Here is a 21,686-nt window from a genome sequence, read left to right on the forward strand (position 1 = left end):
CCTGTGCCAGAGCCTCACCACCCGATTGTACAACATTTCTTGCTGAAGTCTTAAACACTCCTTTTTATCTATGGAAAAGCTGCAGTAAGGCATCCCTGGAGCCTTCTCCTCTCCAGGCTGAACACCCCCAGCTCTCCCAGCCTGGCTTCAGAGCAGAGAGGCTCCAGGCCTCAGAGCAGCTCCGTGGGCTCCTCTGGACTCACTCCAGCAGTTCCACATCCTCCCTGTGCTGGAACCCCAGGGCTGGAGGCAGCTCTGCAGGTGGGGCCTCACCTGAGCAGGGCACAGGGGCAGAATCCCCCCTCCCTGCTGCCCACACTGGGGGATCAGTGCAGCACTTGGGGGTTCTGGGCTGCCAGAACACGTGGCCAGGGCACACTGAGCTCCTCATCCACCAACACCCCCACGTCCTTCTCCCCAGGGCTGCTCTCTCAGTCCATTCTCCAATCTTGCAACGTCTCTTTTTATTTAGAGGAAAACGTTCAGCAGAACAAAATAACCACCGAAGAATCTGGGCGGTGCTCCCTCCGGCTTTCAGGGCCGCGGAGGCTGGTTCCCCTGGCCCTGGGCTGCGGGTCGGAGCAGTGGCAGGAGGTGGCGGTCCGGCCGTGCCGCCTCCCGCCGGCGCCGTGACATCAGTGCCGCCGCCCCGCCCTGCCCGCCGGCGACAAAAGCGCCCAGCGGCGGCGGCCCCAGCGCGGATCCCGACATCGGGCAGCGGCACCGACCCGGAACCCGACACCGACACCGACCCCGGATTTGATACCGACCCCGGATTTAACGCCGTCCCCGGCCCGGCCGCAGGTGGGTGCGGGGTGGAGGCGGCGACAGGTCCCGCCGAGCGTAGCGGAGCCGCCTCCCCTCCCGTGCCCGAAGCTGCCTCCGTCCCCTGAGGATGCCTCGGCCCCGCGGGGCTGGAGAGGGGCAGAGCTCCGCCGTGTGCCGTGGGGTGGGCACGGGAGCGGTGGGACCCCTGAGGCTGCTCCCGGTGCTGGAGCAGCCGCGCACATGGCGGGATGAGGAAGCCAAACTCTTGCATCAGATCGGCTGAACTCAGCAAAGCTCATTTCCAGGGAGCCTGAGGCAGCTCAGCTGTGGGCTCAGGTCAGTTCCCAGAGGAGATTTGCACTGCACCAGGCTGAGTGCAGGCTCGAGCACAGCTCCAGGTGCTGCTTTCCAATCCTCGCAGCCCTCAGCCTGTGGGAAGCGGTTCAGTAGCACTGGGCAAAAGCCCCAGATGCTGCCAAGTCCCTGTATCAGATCTTCTGATCTTCTGCTTGAGAAGGGACCACTACTAAAATAGTATGAGCGTTGAGGCTGACTTTGGGTGCTGCTCCTCTTGGCTCTAGAGCATGGGGAGGGCTGAGAGGAGAAGCCCTGCAATGAGCAACTGTGGTCATTTGGTCTGTTCCTGCTGAAGCAGAGGAGCCTGAAGTCAGAGCTCCCTGGGGTCTGCAGCTTTCTGCCGAGGGACAGCAGAGGAACAGCTTCAATCTCCACTCGCTGTGAGCAGGGACAGGACCCCAGGGAAGGGCTGGAGCTGTGTCAGGGGAAGGTTCTTCCCCCAGAGGGTGCTGGGCACTGCCCAGGCTCCCCAGGGAATGGGCTCCAAGGCTGCCAGAGCTCCAGAAGTGTTTGGACAACACTCAGGGATGCACAGGGTGGGATTGTTGGGGTGTCTGTGCAGGGCCAGAGGTTGGCTGTGGTCTTTGTGGATCAATTCCACAAAGGATGTTCTGTTATTCTGCTGGGGGTGTTCTGTTATTCTGCTCAGGATGTTCTGTTATTCTGCTGGGGGTGAGGCTGGCAAGATGCAGTGGACTGTGGGGAGGATTCAGCCCTTCCTGAGGAGCTCAGGGCCACTGCTTCACAGACAGCTCAGGGCAGTGCTGTGCCAGTGGGTCGTTGGCTCTGTGCCACCCTCTGGAGTCCCCTGGATCCGGGGCTCTCCAGCTGGGATGGCAGTGCCTGAACACTGCCTCAGAGCAGCTGAGCTTGGCTCCCTGCTCCTGGGAGGCAGCAGCGAGTGGGGAAGATGAGACCAGTTGGGGCATTTCAGGGCCTTGGGGAAGCTCAAGTGAGCTCAGTCCAGTGATGGATCTTGATTCCTGTGGGAGTCAGGAGCTTTTCCTAGCACCCCCTGAAAATGCTGCTGCTTTTGTTCTGGATAAAGTTGGGATTTTCGTGGAGGATCCTGCTTCCAAGGAGCTTTTGTAAGCCAAGCTTGGGAGCAGTGTGTGTGCAGGCAGAGGCCCATGGCTGTGAGAGCTGTGTCTGGCCAGTGGCTCCACGCCGTGCTAGCCTCTCTCAGGCTTCTTCTCTGCACAGCCAACCTGAGGCTGCCTTGGCAACAGAATCATTTGATTGCTGATAGAGTCAAGCCTGACTGCTCTTGGAGTCACAGAGGAGATGAGCCACATGTGAGCATCACTCTGGAGCTCACAGCCGCCTGTCTTCCTTCCTTCCTTTCTTTCCCAGCAAAGCCCTCAGTGGTGTCTGATGTAATCCAGCTGCAGCTCCTGGGGCAATTCTGTGATTTCTCCCTGGTAATTCCCAGTGTTTTTCCATGTCTCTGAGCTCACCAGCCTCAGGTGTCCCCATTCTCTTACTTGTTCAACATCACTGGGTCACACATGACCTTCACTTGTTTACACTGTTGGTGACAGAGTCTCCTCATGTCACTGCTGCTCCCACCTCATGACACAGCAGAACATAAGGGGACAGTTCTAGCTTTCGCCTTGTAAGGCTATTTCCACCTGTGCCCAGGGGATGGGTGGGAAAGCTGCTCTGTGAGAGTTCCTGTTTGCCTGGGGCAGAGTCCCCTGTGGGTCTGACTGCAGGTCCCACTGCTGAACACCTGGTGCCATGGCCCTGGGGCTTTGATGGGGGATGTTCCCTGGTGTATCCCTGGGAGCTGGTTCCTCTCTGCTCTGCCCATGTCTCGTCTGTCTGGGTCCCTCTTGCTTCAAATTTTTGCCCATTTTATGGCCATGCTAGCTGCTCTCTAAACTGGAAGGCACTACTCAGACCCCAGGGCTTGAGGCTCCTGCTGTGGCTTCCTCCCCTTTGACTCTTCCCTTGGCCAGGGCATGAATTAATTCTACCTGCACTGATGTGAACGCACTTGGGAGTGAATTTTGTGCAGCACTGATGACACTCTTCTGTCATTCACTTGTTTTAATGCTCTCATGGGGGAAAAAAAACCCAGATGCAAGTCTGCTGTTCTTCAGTGATCTCCAAACACAAAGTGATTGGTCTGCAATTATTTACTGTAGGATTTTAGTAGGGCACAGACACGGGAAGGTTTTCCAGCTGTTGCAGAAGGCTGGACAGTTGAGCTGACATCCTGGTGGCTGCAGGAATGTTCCTCAGAGTGTGATGGAGAGGACCTGCCCTACTCTAAGTGCTCCTGTGGCCAGGGAGCTGTGTTCACACAGCCACAGGCTCCTGCAGTTCCCACCCAGCTGCTCTCAGGAGGGCAGGGTAGAAGGTGTCAGCTTTGAGGGCAGTGACAGGAACACACTGACCTTTTAACCCACTCGAAAAAGAGGATGACTGTTTCTGGTGCCTGATGGCTGCATCAGCTCACTCCTTCCCCTTACAGCTAGTGGTGACATCCCAAAGCACCAGTACATACTGATTCCATACTGGTTTATGCCTGGTTGTTCAGTGTAGCTTACACTGCCTCCCAGACTGGTGCAACACAGCACCTCTGAAACATACCTGAGTGTGAGCCCAGATTTCATAGACCAGGCAGGTTTGGGTTGGAAGGGACCTTGAAGGTTACTCAGTACCACCCCCTGCCACAGGCAGGGGCACCTTCCACTATCTCAAGTTGCTCCAAGCTGGTCTTTTCCATAGAGCTGGACTGCTGCAACATCAGACTCTGGAAATGGGGTTAATCTCCAGCAAGTGTCACCCTTGGGTGGTTCTGCAAAAGCCTCCCCCGTGTCTGTGCTCCCCACAGTGCAGCTACTGCTAAAGAATGGGATCTTGGTTTTCGGGGCCTCTTCCCTTACGTGTAGTGGATGATGGAATGGCTCCAGTGCCCTGCTTGGCACTGAGAGTGGTGTTTGTAGGGCTCAGGATATGTTTGCTGGGAGTTGTGGAGCTGCAGGAAGAAGGAGAATAATCTTGGTTTTGTGGCAGCCCTGGGTGTCCCCCTTGCCTGTGCTCAGTGAGGTCACTGGCTGCAGGACTGTCACCTGTTCCTTATCTTGCATGGGGCCCAGAGTGACTTGGAGAAGTGTGACTGTGGTCATCAACTGTTTCAATTGGGCAAAATATGCAAAGTATTTTGAAACTAATACTGACAGGATTGCAAACACTCTGACATATCTTAAAGTGGCCATTACTTGGGGAATTGGGAGGGTGGATCTGTCTGGATGGCACTTGTGAGGATGTTCCTGGTCAGGTCCAGGCATGCAGAGCAGGGTTTTCCTATTCCTTTTTTTACTGTTGATGGCAGCCTATACCACAGACTTAGTCTCTGTGGCCTGCTGGGCTCACAGCATGTGGGGGTTGTGTTGTGGACTAACAGGGAATTCTCAGCAACTTAAATCTTACCTCAGGCTTTCTCTGTGTCCAGCTGTGAGCCCTCACATGGATCCCCAGGACAAACTAATTTCCATGGTCTCTCTCCTCAGAAAACCCATGCCAGGAGGTTTTGCTGGGATGAGGTTTTGCTGGGATATGGCTTTGCTGGGGCTGTGTTTGTGTTTCATGGTGAGAGTCATCTGCTGAAATTACCTGGCATCATTTAAACCGAATGGAGGCACCTGCAGCCTTCTCATGGTGAATTGAGGAAAAATCAAGGACTTGGACTCCTCTTGTGGCAAATGTCAGGTGAGCTTCACCCAGAAGCAGTTTTTCTCCTTCTTTAGGCTTCCAGGCAGCTCAGGGGAAGGTGTCCCCTCTGCTAATCTCTTGGTTTGGGTGGGGTAGCCCTGATGTTCAGGACAACGAAAGCCTCTTCCTTCACTACTGCTGCTCTGAGGGGAACAAAATATGCTGTGGAGGCAAAGGGGAGCAGCTGGTCCCAAGCCACAGGGTGCACTTGTGGATACCCTGGCTCTGGAGCAGGGACGACTGGCAACAGGCTGCCCCCAAAACCAGGGCTGGGGAATCCCAGAGATGGTGTGTGCCGCCAGCTGTGGTGGTTGGAAAGGGATGAGGGACCTAGCAAAACTGTAGCTAGTGATATGTTATTCCTGATGTGGGATCTGACACAGGGGCTAAAAGGGCTGGTGGGCTCCCACACCATGCAGGGCTCAGGGGCTGGCAGGGGGTGCTGCTGGATGTTTCTGCTCTCCAAGGAAACTCCTGAACCAGGTCAAGCCCTCCTTCTGATTGAGGGGAAAAAACAGGCTCTGGAGAGAAACAATCTGTGTCCTTTTAAGGCAATCCAAAGGCTGGGACTGGAGGAACCAGGCTGAAAGGAAGGGATTTGGCAGAGTGGGAAGTCCAGCCTGCGGGGCCTTTGGAAAAGAGACTTCCCAGCTGCTGTGATCACACCCCAAACACAGCTCCCAGCGTCGCAAGAACCAGCACAGCCTCTCCAGCCCCTGCTCCCAGCACCGTCCACTTTTCTGTCTGTCTGTCCTGCACTGAGACCCTCTAGGCATTTGGGAGCTGTGGCCAGGATAAAGTGGGGTCAACAAGTCAGTTCTGATCCCTGTCCTGATCCCTGCCCTGGTAACCAGGCTGAGATCAGTTTCCCTTTTCCTGACAAAATAGTCTCACAGGGAAGATCTCGAGTTCTCCATGACCTAGGAGGTGTAGGGATCTTACTGTGCCTGTAAGCCCTTCATGCTCTCCCATCTCTGTTTGATGTTTGTACAACCCTCAGCCCTGCTGGGTTTAGCACCCACCTCCCCAGCTGGGAGAGCCACTGGGATTGGAAGCCCAGGGATTTGGCTTCTGCTTCAGCTGCCTGAAGTGACCCAGGATTTGCAGCAAGGGGGGGCTCCAAGGCTTCTGGTGTGCCCTAGTACACCCATGTCCCTTCCTCATTTCCACAGAGCTGGGCTGAGAGAGGTGATGAGATCCTACACATGTGGTGGCCTGGCAAATCTCGTACTCTGAAAATGGGGTCTGGTTTTGGGAACCTTGTCTGAATGCTTTAGCTGTTCAGGGCTCAGGAAGCACATGGTGACTTCTGCTGCCTGTCCCCAGCTGGGAGCAGGATGGGAAATTACAGAGGTGTTGGTGGAAAGAGGCTCCTGGAGGCGTCTCAAGCTGCAGCTTGTGCCTATTGACCTTGATTGTATCATTATGCCCCTCCAAAAAGTGCTTTATTGTCTTTGCAGCAACCTCAGGTTGTTGTTTGATCCTCCTTAGCTTCCTCTTGGCCACACTCAATCAGCCTGACTGCCTCAGAATCTCCTTGCGGGACTTCGTTGTGTGAATGTCTAGAAGTTTATGTCTTCACAAGTGTCAAGGCCCCTCTGGGCTGGAGCTCTGCTGCTCGTGTAATCAACTCACAGTATTTTGGGATTATCTGCAAATCTAGGGGCCTCTTGCTGGTGTCTCATCAGACACAGTTCAGTAAAGAGAAGAGAAATAGAAGCATTTGTAGCCTGTTGAGGAACTGGATGTTGGCTTAGGCTGGTGCTCAGGTCTTTGCTCTGCACTGTCTTCTTGATTTCAGATTTTTCAGGCTCCGTGACTGTGCCTGCAGTCCTAGAGGAGGCTGAGATATTGGGATGCAGGGAGTGCCCGGGAGGGATTGGCCAGGCAAGGCAGGAGCTGGTGGCACTGAGGGACATGTGCCAGAGCCTGGGGTTTGGTAGTGACAGGGGTCAGCTCCTGCCTTCGGGTGCTGACTGTCCCCTGCCCTGCAGTGGCTGAGATGGAAGAGTTGGTCAGGGAGGAGAAGCTGGGACTGTGTCCAGAGGTGTGGCAGCTGTCACTCCAGCACCAAGGCTCAGTCACAATCACGCTGGCCATGGCACGGGGTAAGAGGAGGGCTGTGACCTGAGGAGGTGCCTGGGGAACTCTGTGAGCGCTGTCTCCCAGCATTGTACTGCTTCCTCCTTTTTCCTGGTGCTGGCAGGACCTGTGAGGTCCCACGGCTCCAAGACAGGGATTTCTGCTGCTCCTGGCAGACAGGACCAGTGGTCCCTGGGAGGCAGCTGGCACTGCTGGGCACTGGGTCCCTGAGTTCTTCTGATTCTTCTCCTTGCCAGCCCTGCACTCTGTGCACCCTGTGAACACTGTGGGTGCTCCCTGCACGTGTGGATATAGGAAAGCTGCTGGAGCTCCCGTGCCTGCTCTGGCTGTCCCATCCCAGCCCTGCAGAACCCTGCCCCTGTTCCTGACTGTGCTTTCCCTTGCAGGATGCCAAACTGGGGAGGAGGGAAGAAGTGTGGGGTGTGCCAGAAGGCTGTGTACTTCGCTGAGGAGGTGCAGTGTGAAGGCAACAGCTTCCACAAGTCCTGCTTCTTGTGCAGTGAGTACCACGCCTTCCCTGACTCCCTCTCTGCTTCCTGGGCAAGGGCTCCTCAGTATCTCTCCAAAGCCTACAGTGTGGCAGGAACGTGGATCATCCCAGGACACATGGACTGTCCAAGCTGCTGGGGCTGACCTCAGCCAGCACCCATGCAAAGACAGTCCATCCCTACTCCAGGGAAAGGCCAGGCTGAGTCTTCTGGTGTGTCTCCAGATGTTAAGGATTGGAGCATGAGACAAGGCCTCTCCCAGCAGTGGTGGCAGGAGGTGGCACATCCCATGCAATGCTCGCAGGTGGGGCTGGCTTTAGCTTTCTACATGGCTTTGCCACACTAAAAGGTGGTTGAGCCTGGGGAAATTGGCATGGAATCTCCTCATGTCTGAGGGGATGATGAAAAGGAGATGTGATCCTGTCCTGGCCCTTGTGCTGATGCAAAGCCTCCTGAGAAGTGCTGAAGCATCACCCCCAGCCTGTCTGCAGATCCACTTTGCTGAGGGTGTCTCTGGTGTATGTTTGGACCCAAGTGTTATCTCCAGGGAAGGGGCGGCAGAACAGGATCTGGCTGCAAGTGATCCAGTGCCAAGCTCCCTTCCTCTGCCTCCTCTGAAGGATCCTACAAATACTGCTGGGATCCTGCTGCAAGTCCCCAGACACCCTTCCCTGCCTTTGGGGATCCCAGGGCTGGTAGTGTTGCAGGGCTGAGAGCACATCCTTAAACCCAGGGCATTCAGCAGGGCTGCAGGACGTTTGAATCAAAAGATATGCAGTGTCTTCAGCCTGTGTGGTACAAGATTGCTGTTCTCTGTCCCTGGAGACTGTCACGTATCAGAACCAGTGATTTCCTGCAGGAGATGGGGCTTGGAGCAACCTGGTCTAGTGGAAGGTGTCCCTGCCCATGGCAGGGGGTAGGACAAGATGAGTTTTAAGGTCCCTTCCCACCCAAACCTCTCTGGAATTGTGTGGAGAGGAGCACACACGTTGCCTGTGTCTGTTGATGGCTCCTTGAGACTTTGCATCTGCCACAGAGCAGCAGAAGTGCATCTCCAGGACCCCACTGAGGTATAATGTTTCCTCAGCTGGTCCCAGTGCCCTGGTCCCAGCCTCACCATCCCATCACAGCAGGGTTCTTTTCCATCGGGGCAGTAAGCAGAGGAGGGATCTGGAGACATGGACACTCTGGAACTGGTATCTTCCAGCAGGGAAACTCCAGTGACCTCATGGGATGATCCCTGCCGTGCTCCTGTGTCCACTTAACCTGACTACTGGATACTTCTTGTTCAGCCTGCCTGGGACACAGCATATACCGCTGGATCCAGATGGCAGAGAGGCAGAGGGAGGCTGCTGCTGTGCCTGTGCTCCCTGCAGTGTGGAGCGTGGCCAGCGTGGGGGCTTACATTTGTGGGAGTTTCCAGGCTGAAAACTTGCTTTGACTGGTAGGGCCCCAGCAAGGGAGTTGTAGAGGCTTTTCCTGGGCAGGACAAGGGGGACAGGCTGGGCTCCTGTGACAGCTGCTCTGCAGAAGGAAATCCTGTTTGTTCTGTGGCCTCAGATAAAGAGGGTGGGGAATGTTGCCCTCACCCCTTGTGCACATAGCTGGTTTGCCAGGGAAAGCTGCTGCCATTGGATGCTGGCACCCAGAGAGCAGGGCAGGCCTCCACGAGCCAGGAAATTAGGCTAAAGGCGTTGCTTCCAGGTGAGATTACATGGCCAGAATGGGAAAGAAGGTCCCCCATGTATGTTCATGGAAGCAAGTGACCAGGGAGTGGTCCTGGGCTCAGGGCTGCTGTCCCTGTGCTTTGCAGGCATTTATTATGCCACTCCACATGTACCCAGCAACTCTGCCTGTCCTGGCTGTGGGTCCCCAGCTCAGGCTGTGGCTTGTGTGCCAGCCCTGCTGCCCACTGTTCCAAGTCCATGCCACAGGCTGTGGGTGGTGCTCTTGAGCTCCTGCATTCCCAGCCTGTTTCCCAGTACTGCTTTTGGGCCCCCTCAAGGAACTCGAAGCCATTATCTTTAGGGGAGAATAACAAATACTTCAACCATATCTGCCAAAAACATCATCTATAAGGGGCCAAGCCTACCTCAGTGCATTAGAGCTTAGGGAGCTACTTGGTGATTGACTCCTGGCCATGATCCAGCTGCCTGGGTAGTGCAGCAGAAATTAGCTGGAATGAGCCCCTTGGCCTTGGAAAGCAGAGGCAGCTCTTGTGTAATTGTTTTGTGGAGCAGCTCAGCTGCTCTTAGAAAAACAAAGGGTCCTTAACTCTGTGAATGCAGTGCACTGGAATTTCTGGAATGCACAAAGCTGGGGGCTGGGTAAAAAGTTTTTCTCTTACCTCTTAAAGCTTTGTGAGTACAGGTGAGGGACTGTGGAAGCTTGTGCTGGAGCTCCAAATCCATCAAGATACCACTGAAATCATTCATGCTACCCAGGACAAAGCTCAGACAAAGCCCTTTGAAATGCCAGTGAAAGTGCCAGATTCGTTCCTTATGGTCTCCTGAGCAGTGTCACACCAGGGCAATGAAGAGATCCCTGCAGCAGCCCAGGAGCTTGGCAGCTTTGGAACCAGTTACCAGCTCTGGTCTCTCCCAGCTGGGATCCGTTCTCCATCCCTAGCTCCTGCTGTGGTGGGAGTGTGTAGTAAGGAGAGGACTCTGCCAGAGCCTCCTTAGATGGCAAGACATTGCTTCCCTTTCCTCCTCCTTGTCCCAGCAGAGGCACATAGGGTTCTCCTGGCTGTATTTAGTCATGGAAGGGCTGCCTTCTGCCCCTGCTCAGTTTGTGCTGCTCTGAGGGGAGCCGGAGCAAACTCTGCTCTGTTTGCATTCCTGTAACATTGGGAAAGGCCAGGAAACTGCTCTGCTGGCCAAGAAGCTGCTGGAAGCCTCGACATTAAGGCGTGGAAAGCAGGATGGGGGACGCTGTGTGGCAGCTGAAGCCGGATCTGTTTGGGGCTGGCTGCCAGCACTGCAGACTCTGCCCTAGGAGCTGGGATCCTGCATGAGACATGTGAACACTGGACATCACCTGGAGTTTGGGTGCTGGTGGCCTCCTGCTCCTGCTGGCTGGGCAGAGTGTCTCAGGAAGGGCTTGGAAGGGACGTGGCAGCTGTGAGCAGAGCTGGGACAGGAGCTGGTACTTCCAGGACCTTAAGGGGGTATATAAAAGAGAGGTAGAGTGACTTTTTTACACAGGCAGATAATGACAGAGAAAGGGGAGATCTTTTTAAACTGAAAGAGCAGCAATCTAGATTAGATATAATCTAAGAGAAAGTTAGATTAGATATAGCGAAGTCATTCTTTATTCAGAGGGTGGTGCGGCATTGCTTCCCAGAGAAGGTGTGGGTGCTCCATCCTTGGAAGTGTTCAAGACCAGACTGGACAGGGCTTGGAGCAACCTGGGATAATGGAAGGTGTCCATGGCAGAGGGTTGGAATTGGATAATCTGAATTGAAGGTTCTTCCTAACCCAAACCAGTCTGCAATTCTATGGAAACCTAAACATCAGGAGAAGGCCTGAGCCCAGCACCAAGCTCTGTGGGCTCAGCAAGGCCCCTGAGCCTGGCTAACATTTCCTCCTGTCCCATCTTACATCCCACATTGACCCCCAGGGCTCAAACACCCAGCTGAGTTGGTGTTCCTCACATAAGACCCCTCCATGCACACCCCCAAACTGGGGCAGGACCAGGGCTGAGGTGTCATGTGAGCCTTTTGAGCTCTGGAGAGGTGACTGTGCCCAGTGTGTGAAGCCCTTGCAGTGTCTCAGGTGTGGTGATGTCCACAGGGCTGCTCTTGGATGGCTCTTGTTCCAAACACCAGGAAAAGCACATTTTCTCACATTTCTTTGCCTCAGGTGCTTCCTGCTGTGGATTTGCAGTGGACAAGGTGTGGGGCCAGGACATCCATCCCCAGGCTTGAGAATCCTGCAGTGATTCAGAGGGAAAATTCACCCCCATTATTGAAATGCAGCTGCAGGAGAGCAGCACCCAGAGGGTTAACAGCACTTTCCTTCCCTTGGTATCAACCCTGCTGGCTTTGGTGGTTGCTTCCTTTTAAAGCCAGACACTGCTCTTGTTGTGATCCTTATCTGCCCTTGTTTGCATGTGCTCCCTGCAGCTGGATCTGGTGAGGGTTTCCCTGCTCTTTGAGCCGTGCTGTCCCAGTGAGGTCTTGCTTCCCCCAGCTAATTAGTGAGCTCTGGCAGAGCAGGCTGATGCCACACCCTCCCCTCTGTTCTAGTGGTCTGTAAGAAGAATTTGGACAGCACCACTGTGGCTGTGCACGGTGAGGAGATCTACTGCAAGTCCTGCTACGGGAAGAAGTACGGCCCTAAGGGCTATGGCTACGGGCAGGGAGCAGGGACCCTGAGCACGGACAAGGGCGAGTCCCTGGGAATCAAATATGAAGAGTGAGTTTGAGCCTTGTTTTCGACCCCACAGCTGTGGGCACCTTCTCCCTGCACCTGTCCTGTGGTGCTTGGCTGTGCAGCCTCTGCTGAGCTCCCAGTAGTGTCTGTGGGCTGCCTGGCCCCTCTGCCCCTCCAGGGAATCCCACTGAACCCTGTTTGGTGGGTGGGATGGGATGGTACATGTCCCCCTTGCCTGAGCATGGTGCCCAACCCCTCCCAGCACACAGCCCTTAGGCTGAACTTTTCATGGGGCTCAACAACACACTGTTCCTGAAGTTCCCTTATAAACTGGGCTGGGATTTGGGATGCCGTAGTTCTTCCCTGCTCCCTCTTGCATTCCTGATCGTGAGTTCCCTGCTACCCACAGGGGCCAGCCCCATCGACCCCTCAACCCCAATGCAGCCAGGATGGCCCAGAAGGTGGGAGGAGCTGACGGGTGTCCCCGCTGTGGCCAGGCCGTGTACGCGGCTGAGAAGGTCATCGGAGCTGGGAAGGTAAGAGGGGATGGGGGGCACAGGGCACAGGGTGCTGCATGGCAGGGACACCTTCGGAGAGGGCCTGGGCCTGCCCTCGGCCAGGGCTGGGTTTGAGTCCAATGGCCATGTTCACTTGGAAGCCTGGCACCAAAAGGGGATTTTGGCATGTCTGGAAGCCAGGTTGTCCAGGCTGCAGAACTCTCACAGACTTGCACATGGGGAGAAATACATTTTATATTAAATATTTACAGCCCCGCTCAGCAGAGGCTGCAGTGGATGTGCTGGAGAGTGAGCAGTGACGTGTGCCATGGCCAGTCTAAGTGTTAACTGAAAAGTGCATCCTTCTCCCCTCTATGCCACAGACCAGGACGCTGCAGCTAGGATTTGGGGCAGGCAGTAAATTCCAGTGGTCAGCATTGCCCAGACCAGGCAGGGTGTTGGAGCTGTGGGCATGGGTTTGGTGAATGTTCCTGGGGCTGTTCTGGTTGGTGGCTGGGTCAGCTCAGGGTTTGGTGTGAAGGTCAGTGTCACAGCCCTGGCACTCCTTGTGCCAAGGTCATCTCTTCACCAGGGTTCTTTGCACCCTGAGCTGTGACCTGCTCCCAGCCCAGCTCCGCTGCAAGGCCTGAGGACCCTTTCTGCCCTGCCAGCCCTTGGACTCCAGATGAGGTCTCTGCCTGCAGCTGCCCTCCCCAGGCACATGCAGAGCTTGTCAGGGGCACTGGGCCAGGCTGCTTGGCTTTGTGCCATGGATACAGGGTGGCCATGCTGGGACAGAGTCACCAGTGATGAGGTGTCACTCCGTGACCTGGCTGGGCTCTGTCCTCCTGGGGCTTTGTCCTTGTCCTGCGTTCCCAGAACAGGGAGAGGGGTTAACAGAAAGGGGCCCTCAGCATCATCACCCCCAGGCTGGCTTGTGCTGAACACGTTGAGGGTCAGCCCAAGGTCAGAAGCTGAATTTACCCTTAAAACCATGATCTGGGCTTCCTGGTCAGCTTCTGGCCTCAGTGCTACAGGGTACCAAAGCTGGTGAAATAATTACATTGAAGTAGACCCAGAGAGAGGATTCCAGAGCATGTATTTCATGTGCTAATGTTTGCTGGATGACTCCATCCAACACCTCCTCCTCCAGCCCCTGAATTTCACATTTTCTTCCAAAAAAGGTTTCATGTTTTCCCAAGTGTTTGTTTAAATTCCTCGGTGAGCAGCTCTGGCTACTTAAGGTCTGCCTGAAGGCTGTGAGTTCATTTATCTCCAGGGGACTGCTGGAACCATGGAGGTTATTTTAAACACTGTCTGGTTTTGGCATTTTTCCTGTTTGCTGCCTTCCTTGGAGCTGTGGTTGTGTGGGGCAGTTGTCTCATCCTTGCTGCCATCCCAGCCTAACATCCAGCAGCTGTGGGTCTCAGCTGGACAATGGGGGCCATTTATCTCGCTGCTTAAGAGAGGACAGTCCCCAGAGAGGAGGGGATTGCTCCTTACAAATTATTGTAGAAATTACTGCAGAAATTATTTCTAGGAGTGTGGGCAAAAGGTCTCCAAAACCAGATCAGCACAGGAGCAGTGACCACATCTGGTATTTCCTCTCTGTATTTTCCCTGTGGGTCTGGGAGTCCAGGGAAAAGCTTTTATCTCATTCAGAGCTCTTTGCCAGCCCCTTTGGATCAGAAACAGAGCAGGGAGACTGGTGGGTACCAGAGCCTGGCTGCCCTGTCCCTGGGATCTGACTGGGCTCTGCTCCTGTCCCACAGTCCTGGCACAAATCCTGCTTCCGCTGTGCCAAGTGTGGCAAGAGCCTGGAGTCCACCACCCTGGCAGACAAAGATGGGGAGATCTACTGCAAAGGTGAGCCCCACCTTCCCTGCTGGCTTGTCCTGGGCTCTGAGGGGTGGGGGTGAAGACCCCTGTGCAGGGACCCTGTGGGGGATGGAGGTTGGGGAAGGGGTGGCCCTGCAGCTGCTTTTGGGGACTGACTGTGCCAGCCAGAGCTGGAGAATTTCCTGGGCCCTCCCTGTTTACCTAACCAATCTGGCAAACCTTGTCCTGTCCAGGCAGGGTGTGCCCCTTGGGGAGGACCCGCTCCTGTGTCAGCCTCACCTGCGTCTCCCTTCCGTCCTCTGCAGGTTGTTACGCCAAGAACTTCGGTCCCAAGGGCTTTGGCTTCGGACAAGGTGCCGGAGCACTGATCCACTCACAGTGAGCTGCAGGGCTAGGCCCTATCCAGGGCTTGTCCTGTGCTGCCCGCCCGCCCCACGCCGCAGTGAGTGCCCCACTGTCACCCCCAGCCACCGCTGCTTCGCAGCACCAGCCCCTCCTGCCTGCCCCGGTGCTCCCTGGAGCCGGGGGGGTCCCAGCATGGTCCCCGTGGGGTCCTGCTGGGGCAGGTGGCACAGGGGGGCCACTCCCTCGCACTGCAGCGAGGCCCCAGTGCCCAAGTCCTGCTCCGCGTCGCCTGTCCCACCGGCCGCGTGCGCAGCCGTGACACCGAGCAAGCAATAAACCATCAGAGACATCAAATCTCACCCAGACCTGACCCTGCCACTTATTCACTGTCTGGGGCTGATGACGGGCACTGGGTGCCCAGAGCTGGGGAGGTGTTTGCAGTCCTGGCTTGTAATTAAAGCTCAATGGCAGGAATGTGTTGGTGCAGTTTGACACGGCCCAGCTGTGGCCAGCTGAGCTCTGCAGCTCCCAACAAGAATCAGCATGGAATGGTTTGGATTAGAGGAAATCTTAAAGCTCGTCTTGTTCCATCTTCCACTGGTCCAGGTTGCTCCAAGCCCTATCGTTGAGCACTTCCAGGGATGGGGATAACTATTCCAAAAGCAGAGGTTGATGCTGGGAGGCCAGGGACAGCCCTTTTGGGGTGTGTTGGTAACACCACACGTGTTCACCCTCTCAAAACCCCTATCAGTGCTTTTAGGTGGCACCTCTCCAAGCAGGCATGCCCAGCAGTGCCAAGTAATTAACAGCTTTTCACCTACTCCCTGCTTTTTTAGCAGCTTGTGGATCATTAAGCCTCCAGTTTGGCAGCTACCCAGGTTTAATTGGTTTCCATCTAAACTCTTCACTCCCTTTCTGTGATTCTCTTGTTGGACCGGTGGGACAGACTCGGATCAGCCTCGCTGCAGCTCAGAGTTAGGGACTCCACAGGGAATTGAGTTCTGGTTTTTTTAAAGTTATAAACATTGTGGTTGAGCAAATGAGATGGGGAGTGTTCTGAGAAGCACAACAGAGGCAGAAATCCCCTTTTGGGGCAGGACTTGGGCTCGTTTATCAACTTAAGTGCTTTCTCCTATTCATCACACCCTTGGTTTTACATGGTGTTTTTGAAGTGGAGATGGGGTCTTTACCAGCCCCAAAAACTTCTCCCCTCTAGATTCTAGCAGGAGCCACTGCTCTGGGCTGTGTGGTGGCTGTGATGAGGGATCTAGTGGCATTTGGTGTGGGGGGCAGACAGCCCAGACTCAGGTAGAGTTGGGAGCCATAGCACAAAAGGCTCAGGTACCACCCTGGTGTGGAGACCCAAACCTGCCTTCCTCACTTGGCAGAGGCCCTGCTGCTCCCCCACAGAGGTGGGGGACGGGGGGAAGGTTCTGGAAGCTCCTGCAGAGATGGGGGGTCAGGAAGCTGCTGCAGAGGTGTGAGCTGGGGTTGCTGCAGGGATGGAGGGGTCAGGGGCTGCTGCCTTCTCTGTGAGTGTGCAGGGGGTGCTGTGGTGCTGCTGGGACATCTCACCTGGATGTGCCCCAGATGGGATCATGCCCAGGTAGTGCTGGTTGGTCAATAAAGCTACAGTGAGTCTTTATTTAGTCCCTTCCTCATGCAGATGTAGAGGTTCTGTCAGAGAGGGAGGAGGAGCAGGAGCCCCTCTGCTCTGGAGCCAAGCTGGGAGAGCTGGGGATGTCACCTGGAGAAAACTCCAGGGAGACCTCAGAGCCCCTTCCAGGGCCTAAAGGGGCTCCAGGAGAGCTGGAGAGGGACTTTGGACAAGGGCCTCGAGGGACAGGACAAGGGGGAATGGCTTCCCACTGCCAGAAGGCAGAGTTAGATGGGATGTTCATAAGGAATTCTTCCTATGAGGGTGGGGTGGCCCTGGCACAGAGTGCCCAGAGAAGCTGTAGCTACCCCTGGATCCCTGGAAATGTCCAGGGCTAGGTTGGACAGGGTTTGGAATGACCTGGGATAGTGGAAGGTGTCCCTGCCCATGGCAGGAAGTGGAACAGGGTGGTTCTTAACCTTTCAACCCAAACCAGTCTGTGATTCTATGAGGTACTGACATTTCACATGTGACGAATGCAGAGATGCCAATTCTACTGGAGGCCTGGTCAAAGCCAGGAGAAAATGCTGGATTTGGGTTTTGGAGAGCTACAGAAAGATGTAGGTAAGAAGGGACCAGTAGAAGTCTTAACTGCAAGCTCCTACTTAAGGCAGGGCTCCAAAAGTCAGGTTGATCAGAGCATTTGGTGTCCACTCAGGTGTGGGAACCCTCTGATGATGGAGTTCTCACCACTGTGGATCTTGTCACAGCATTGTGCCACACAATCCTTAAAAGGTTTGTTTCACCACTGAAAGGGTGGCCAGGCCCTGGCACAGCTGCCCAGGGCAGTGGTGGAGTCACCATCCTTGGGGAGGTTCAAAACACCTGTGGATGCAGCACGTGGGGACATGGGTTAGTAGTGAACTGGTGGTGCTGGGGGAGTGGTTGGAACTGATCATCTTGTGACCTGGGAAGGCTTTTCCAACATTAATGATTTGTGAATCTCTGATTTTCCTGTTGTGCCCCTGTGCCTGGTGTCTCATGTCCTTTTGCCAAGCAGGGCCGTGTCTCCCTTCTCCACAACCCTTCTCTAGACAGTGGAAAACTGAAGTTCATCCTTCCCAAGTCCTCTTTTCTCCTGCCTGGTGAGTCTCTGCTGAGGTCCCAGGTAAACCATGTCCCAGGACAGGGATCATGCCCTGAGGGTTTTGCCCTCAGTGCACACACCTGCTGCCCCTCTACTGGTCTCAGAATGGCTTAGGGAGTGACAGAGACCACCATGGGGACACCAGGATGGGATCATGGGATGGGGGCTGAAGATCCCGACAAAGGCGTGAGGGGGGCTGGAGGAGGTGGTGGTGATGCCTAAAGAGGCGACCTGGAAGAGAGGCTGGACAGTGTTAAAGGAATAAAGTGGGTATTTATTAAAAGGCCTTCAAACGATACACCTTGGGCAGTACAAAAGCCCAGCTGTGGCTCGACCCAAGATGGACCCAAAATGGATCCAAGATAGACAGTGGGTCACACGTTTTCACACTTTTACCACTTTTGGTCTGTTTACATGCTGGGGTAAATTGTCCAATTACAGCTTCAGGTTATGAAGTCCCATCCTCCCAGTTTGCTCTCCTCAGTTTGCTGCTGTTTTTACTTTTTGGGCCTGAAGCTGCAAAGGTGTTCTTGGTTCTGAGGCTGGAAAAGGATTGTTTTGTCTAATTACTCTGTGAAGAGAACCTGCTAACACTTAAGATGAAGTTCAGAGTCACACACTAAGGTAGTACAGAATCTGGAAAATATGAAAACTAAAACTTAAGGCATCAGTGAGACATGGCCCAGTAGAAGCAGGATGGGACTAGAGGTGCTTTTTGGGCATCTCCTGCCTGAGCTGCAGTGGGACAGTCCAACCATCTGCTACCCTCTGCTGATCAGCGAGCACGGCAGGGCCCAGCCAGATGTGTATGCTCACCTGTGCCCAGGTGCTGTCCAGCACCCCCTCGAGGCAGCAGAACCGCACTGTGCTCCCACCCCTCAGGATCTGCAGCCTGGGAAAGGGGCTGTGGCACCCAAACCTGCCTTTGAAGGGACAGACCAGGGGTTGGCTTGTGGCCAAGCACCCTGGAGCCTGGAGGTGGTGACACCACTTGAGGGGTCAGACTGGATTGACATCTCTCACAGCCCTGTGGCCCGCAGGGCTGTGAGACGGGATGTCACTCTGTCACCGTGGGGGTGTCACCTCGGGGCAGGGCTGAGCCCAGCAGCTTGTGACCTGCCCTGAGGGCCCTGTGTGGATGGGATGAGCCATGGGCAGCCCATGGAGCAAGTGCCCTTGGCTCGTCCACAGCCTGGCATAGTGAGTCCTGCTGGGTTTGCGGCAGGGTAGGAGCTGCCATGTCCCCCCCCAGGCAGCCTGGCAGGATAAGACCCCTGCCCAGTGTGTCTAGGAATAGGCAGCTGGGGAAATGGGAGCGGAGAAGGGCATTTTCGAAGCTCCTGCACACACAGGGCTGCGGGACCATCACCTTAGTGGCTGGTAGAGAAGCGGTGACTGCACTGAGCAGAGGCGAGGGGGGTGGGTCTCGGGCAGAGGTTCGCAGCTCTTGGCTCTACCCCGGGCTGTGAGGATGGAGCTGGATGGAGAGCCAGAACTGCCTACGGCCATCTCAGCTTACCAGAACAGTGACAGTCCCAAAACTACCCCCCCGAGCTCCCAAGGCTCAGCATCCCTGGAGCTGAGCGTTACCCGTGTGGGAAAACAGCCTTGGAGGGGCAACCTACACATTTGCTCTTGTCTTTCTGTAGTGCTGGGGTGCTCAGGGTAACCTCCAGGGCCGCCTGACGTCAGGAGCCCGGGTCTCCTGGGACACCCGGGATCTCTGCCAGCGTGGCGAGGTTGGCCCCAGGGAGCACGAACCAGTTCCTGGCTTCGCCAGCCGCCCCGCCCTCTTAATGAGGGATAATGAGGTGCATCTCATCAGCGCTGCAGACTTGCCCCCTGGCCACGGCGACTGCCGGCAAAGCCCCCAGTAGAGACCGGGAGTGATGGAGGGGCTGGGGCAGGAGGGACTCCGGCCGGGGGTCTGCGGGGCTGATGTCTGCGAGGGGAGCATGAGCAGGGTGGGCCAGGGGGTGGGCACTGGGACGGCGGCAGCGTGCCAGGGAGCCAGGAGCTGATCCGGCCACCGTCAGTGACTCTGGCACATTCCCGGGGAGATTTCTTCCCATTGCAGACCTCACCTGGGTGAAGGACCCACACTCTCAGCGTTTGCAGGGGCACATTCAGCTGCCCAGCCACCTGTGGCTGTCCCCCGCCCTGGCAGCCCACGGGCAGCACATGTCCCCAGATGTGCCCTCCCGGCAGCCCAGGCCGGCCCGGGGAACCCCTCGGTGCCAGGCGCTGGCACGGGAACAGACGGTGCTGCGGTGGCCGGGAACGAGACGGGCTGGAAAAGAGACGGTGTTTGGCTGCAGGGCAGGGAGGATCGGGCAGGACCAGCCTGCGCTGCCCCGGCCCCGCACCACGGCTCGTTCCTCCTGTACAGGTCACAGGAGGCTGGGGGTTGCTGTTTCTTGCTGTGGTACAGCCTGGAGGCTTCAAATCCCTGTCCCAGGGGCTTTGAGGGACTGTGTGTGCTGAGGTTGTGGCCCAGCACCCTTGGGTGAGTGGCTGGGAGGGTGTCTGTCAGGGGTTATCCCCATTGCTGCTGTCTGTTCTCTGCTTTTGCCTCCCCTCCTGAGCTGCATTTGGGGTCCCCAGAGTCCATGCATGGCTGGTGCTGTGTGACAGCCTACTGTCCCAGCTGGCACTGCACCCCAGAAGCCCTTGCCCTGGCACTGCAGCCCGTTGTGCCTTCTTGGTTGGCACTGTAACCCCCAGCCCCCCAAGCCTGGTGGCACTGCACTCTGTACCCCTGCCTGGCTGACATTTTATGCAGGGTCCCCTGCCCAGTCGGCCCTGTGCCCAGTGTCCCCTCCAGCACTGCACCCTATATCCCTGTGCCTGCGGGGCTGCGCCCCCAACAGCTGGTGCTGCGCCCCCCAAGAGCTGCTCTTGCACCTCCAACATCTGCCCGTGCAGCCCGGGCTATCGTGCAAAAGTCCCCCAGCCCTGCCCCATCCCACACCCTGCACTGCTGCCGTGCAGCCCCATCCCGCACCCTGCACTGCTGCCGTGCAGCCCCATCCCGCACCCTGCACTGCTGCCGTGCAGCCCCATCCCGCACCCTGCACTGCTGCCGTGCAGCCCCATCCCGCACCCTGCACTGCTGCCGTGCAGCCCCATCCCACACCCTGCACTGCTGCCGTGCAGCCCCATCCCGCACCCTGCACTGCTGCCCTGCAGCCCCATCCCACACCCTGCACTGCTGCCGTGCAGCCCCATCCCGCACCCTGCACTGCTGCCCTGCAGCCCCATCCCACACCCTGCACTGCTGCCGTGCAGCCCCATCCCGCACCCTGCCTGTTCACACCAAGACCCTGAGGCTACGCCTGCCCTCGGGCACCCCAAAGGCTCCTCCCGGGTGAAGCGGGGCTGCACCGGGCCTGGCCGGGCTTCGCCTGGGCGTGAAGGGAGCCTGAGCGCAGGAGGGGCCGGGCAAGGCGGCAGGAATGCGAGTGGGAGAGCGGCCGGGCAAGTAGCGACAGCTCCTGGGAGCGCGGATCCCACACGCGGCTCGGGCAGGGAGCGGAGCCCCGGTGCGGGGCTGGCGGCCGGCATGGGGCAGCCCACGGCTCAGCCCCTCTGAGAGCCGGAGCGGAGGGCGGGAGGCCCCGGGCACGGCGGCAGCACGGCCGCCGCGGGGAGCTCGGCTCCGGCGTGGAGCTGCTGGAATTCCCCCGGCGGGTAATGCCCGGCTGGGCCGGCACGAGGTGCTGAGGATCCGGGGGGGCCGCGATGACCCCTGAGAAGGTGCTGAGAGAGGGCGTGCTGGAGAAGCGGAGCGGGGGGCTGCTGCAGCTCTGGAAGAAGAAGCGGTGCCTGCTGACGGAGAAGGGGCTGCAGCTCTTCGAGCCCAAGGGCTCGCGGCGCAAGGAGCTGAGCTTCGCCCGCATGAAGGCCGTGGAGTGCGTGGAGTGGAAGGAGCGGCACATTTACTTCACGGTGGTGATGGACAACAGCCTTGAGATTGATTTCCGCTGTGCCCAGGAGGACCCGGGCTGGAATGCGGAGATCACCATGGGGCTCGTGCGCTTCAAGAACCAGCAGGCAATGCAGGAGGTGCGCGCCCGGCACAGCTGCCGAGCAGGTACCGGAGCCGCCGTGGGTCAGGAAGCGGACCCGGCCCACGATGAGGTCCCTGGCCACAGGTTTCCATCCCTGATGGTCTGGGGGATCACGAAGGGGGTCCCGTGGACCGGGGTGGGTCTGCAGGTTGCTGTTCCCGTGTCCCCCTGCACTGGCTGGGACACCCCAGGGGTTTTGCCTCTCTCTATCCCTGGACGGGGACAGGGATAGAGATCCTCCCTCTAACATCCTCCCTCTGTCTGGGGTGGCCTGCGGGGTATGGGGCCGTTTGCCATCCTGCATGCGGGATGGGGTGGGGATGCTGTCTGGCCCCACTCCCTAGTCCCCTCAGGATGTCCCGTGTCCCAGCACTGG

At 56.9% G+C, this 21,686-nt stretch overlaps 2 protein-coding genes across 3 annotated transcripts in view; both read left to right on the forward strand.

Moving 5' to 3' along the window:
• The first annotated feature begins 672 nt into the window (after window positions 1-672).
• Window positions 673-14,855, forward strand: CSRP1 (cysteine and glycine rich protein 1). The gene is made up of 6 exons (XM_066335688.1): window positions 673-804; window positions 7,338-7,450; window positions 11,689-11,857; window positions 12,225-12,351; window positions 14,085-14,178; window positions 14,457-14,855. The coding sequence occupies exons 2-6, from the start codon at window positions 7,339-7,341 to the stop codon at window positions 14,531-14,533; spliced, it is 579 nt and encodes a 192-aa protein (XP_066191785.1). The 5' UTR covers window positions 673-804; window position 7,338; the 3' UTR covers window positions 14,534-14,855.
• Window positions 14,856-18,311: 3,456 nt separating this feature from the next.
• The window catches only part of PHLDA3 (pleckstrin homology like domain family A member 3), a 28,366-nt gene continuing 24,991 nt past the window's right edge, over window positions 18,312-21,686 (forward strand). For both annotated transcript variants that reach the window (XR_010745358.1, XM_066335689.1), the window contains exon 1: window positions 18,312-21,333. Coding sequence is in view for 1 of the 2 variants with exons in the window: in XM_066335689.1 (XP_066191786.1) it covers window positions 20,982-21,333 (352 nt within the window). In the remaining variant the exon portion in view is untranslated. The remainder of the gene's footprint in view (window positions 21,334-21,686) is intronic.

The sequence above is a fragment of the Sylvia atricapilla genome, chromosome 25 (genome assembly GCF_009819655.1).
Source record: "Sylvia atricapilla isolate bSylAtr1 chromosome 25, bSylAtr1.pri, whole genome shotgun sequence".
NCBI lineage: Eukaryota > Metazoa > Chordata > Aves > Passeriformes > Sylviidae > Sylvia > Sylvia atricapilla.

Coding starts and splice junctions, on each gene's coding strand:
- CSRP1 (XM_066335688.1), top strand. CDS start 7,339: ATGCCAAACTGGGGAGGAGGGAAGAAGTGTGGGGTGTGCCAGAAGGCT. Junction 11,858..12,224: donor CTGGGAATCAAATATGAAGA/GTGAGTTTGAGC, acceptor TGCTACCCACAG/GGGCCAGCCCCATCGACCCC. Junction 12,352..14,084: donor AGGTCATCGGAGCTGGGAAG/GTAAGAGGGGAT, acceptor CCTGTCCCACAG/TCCTGGCACAAATCCTGCTT.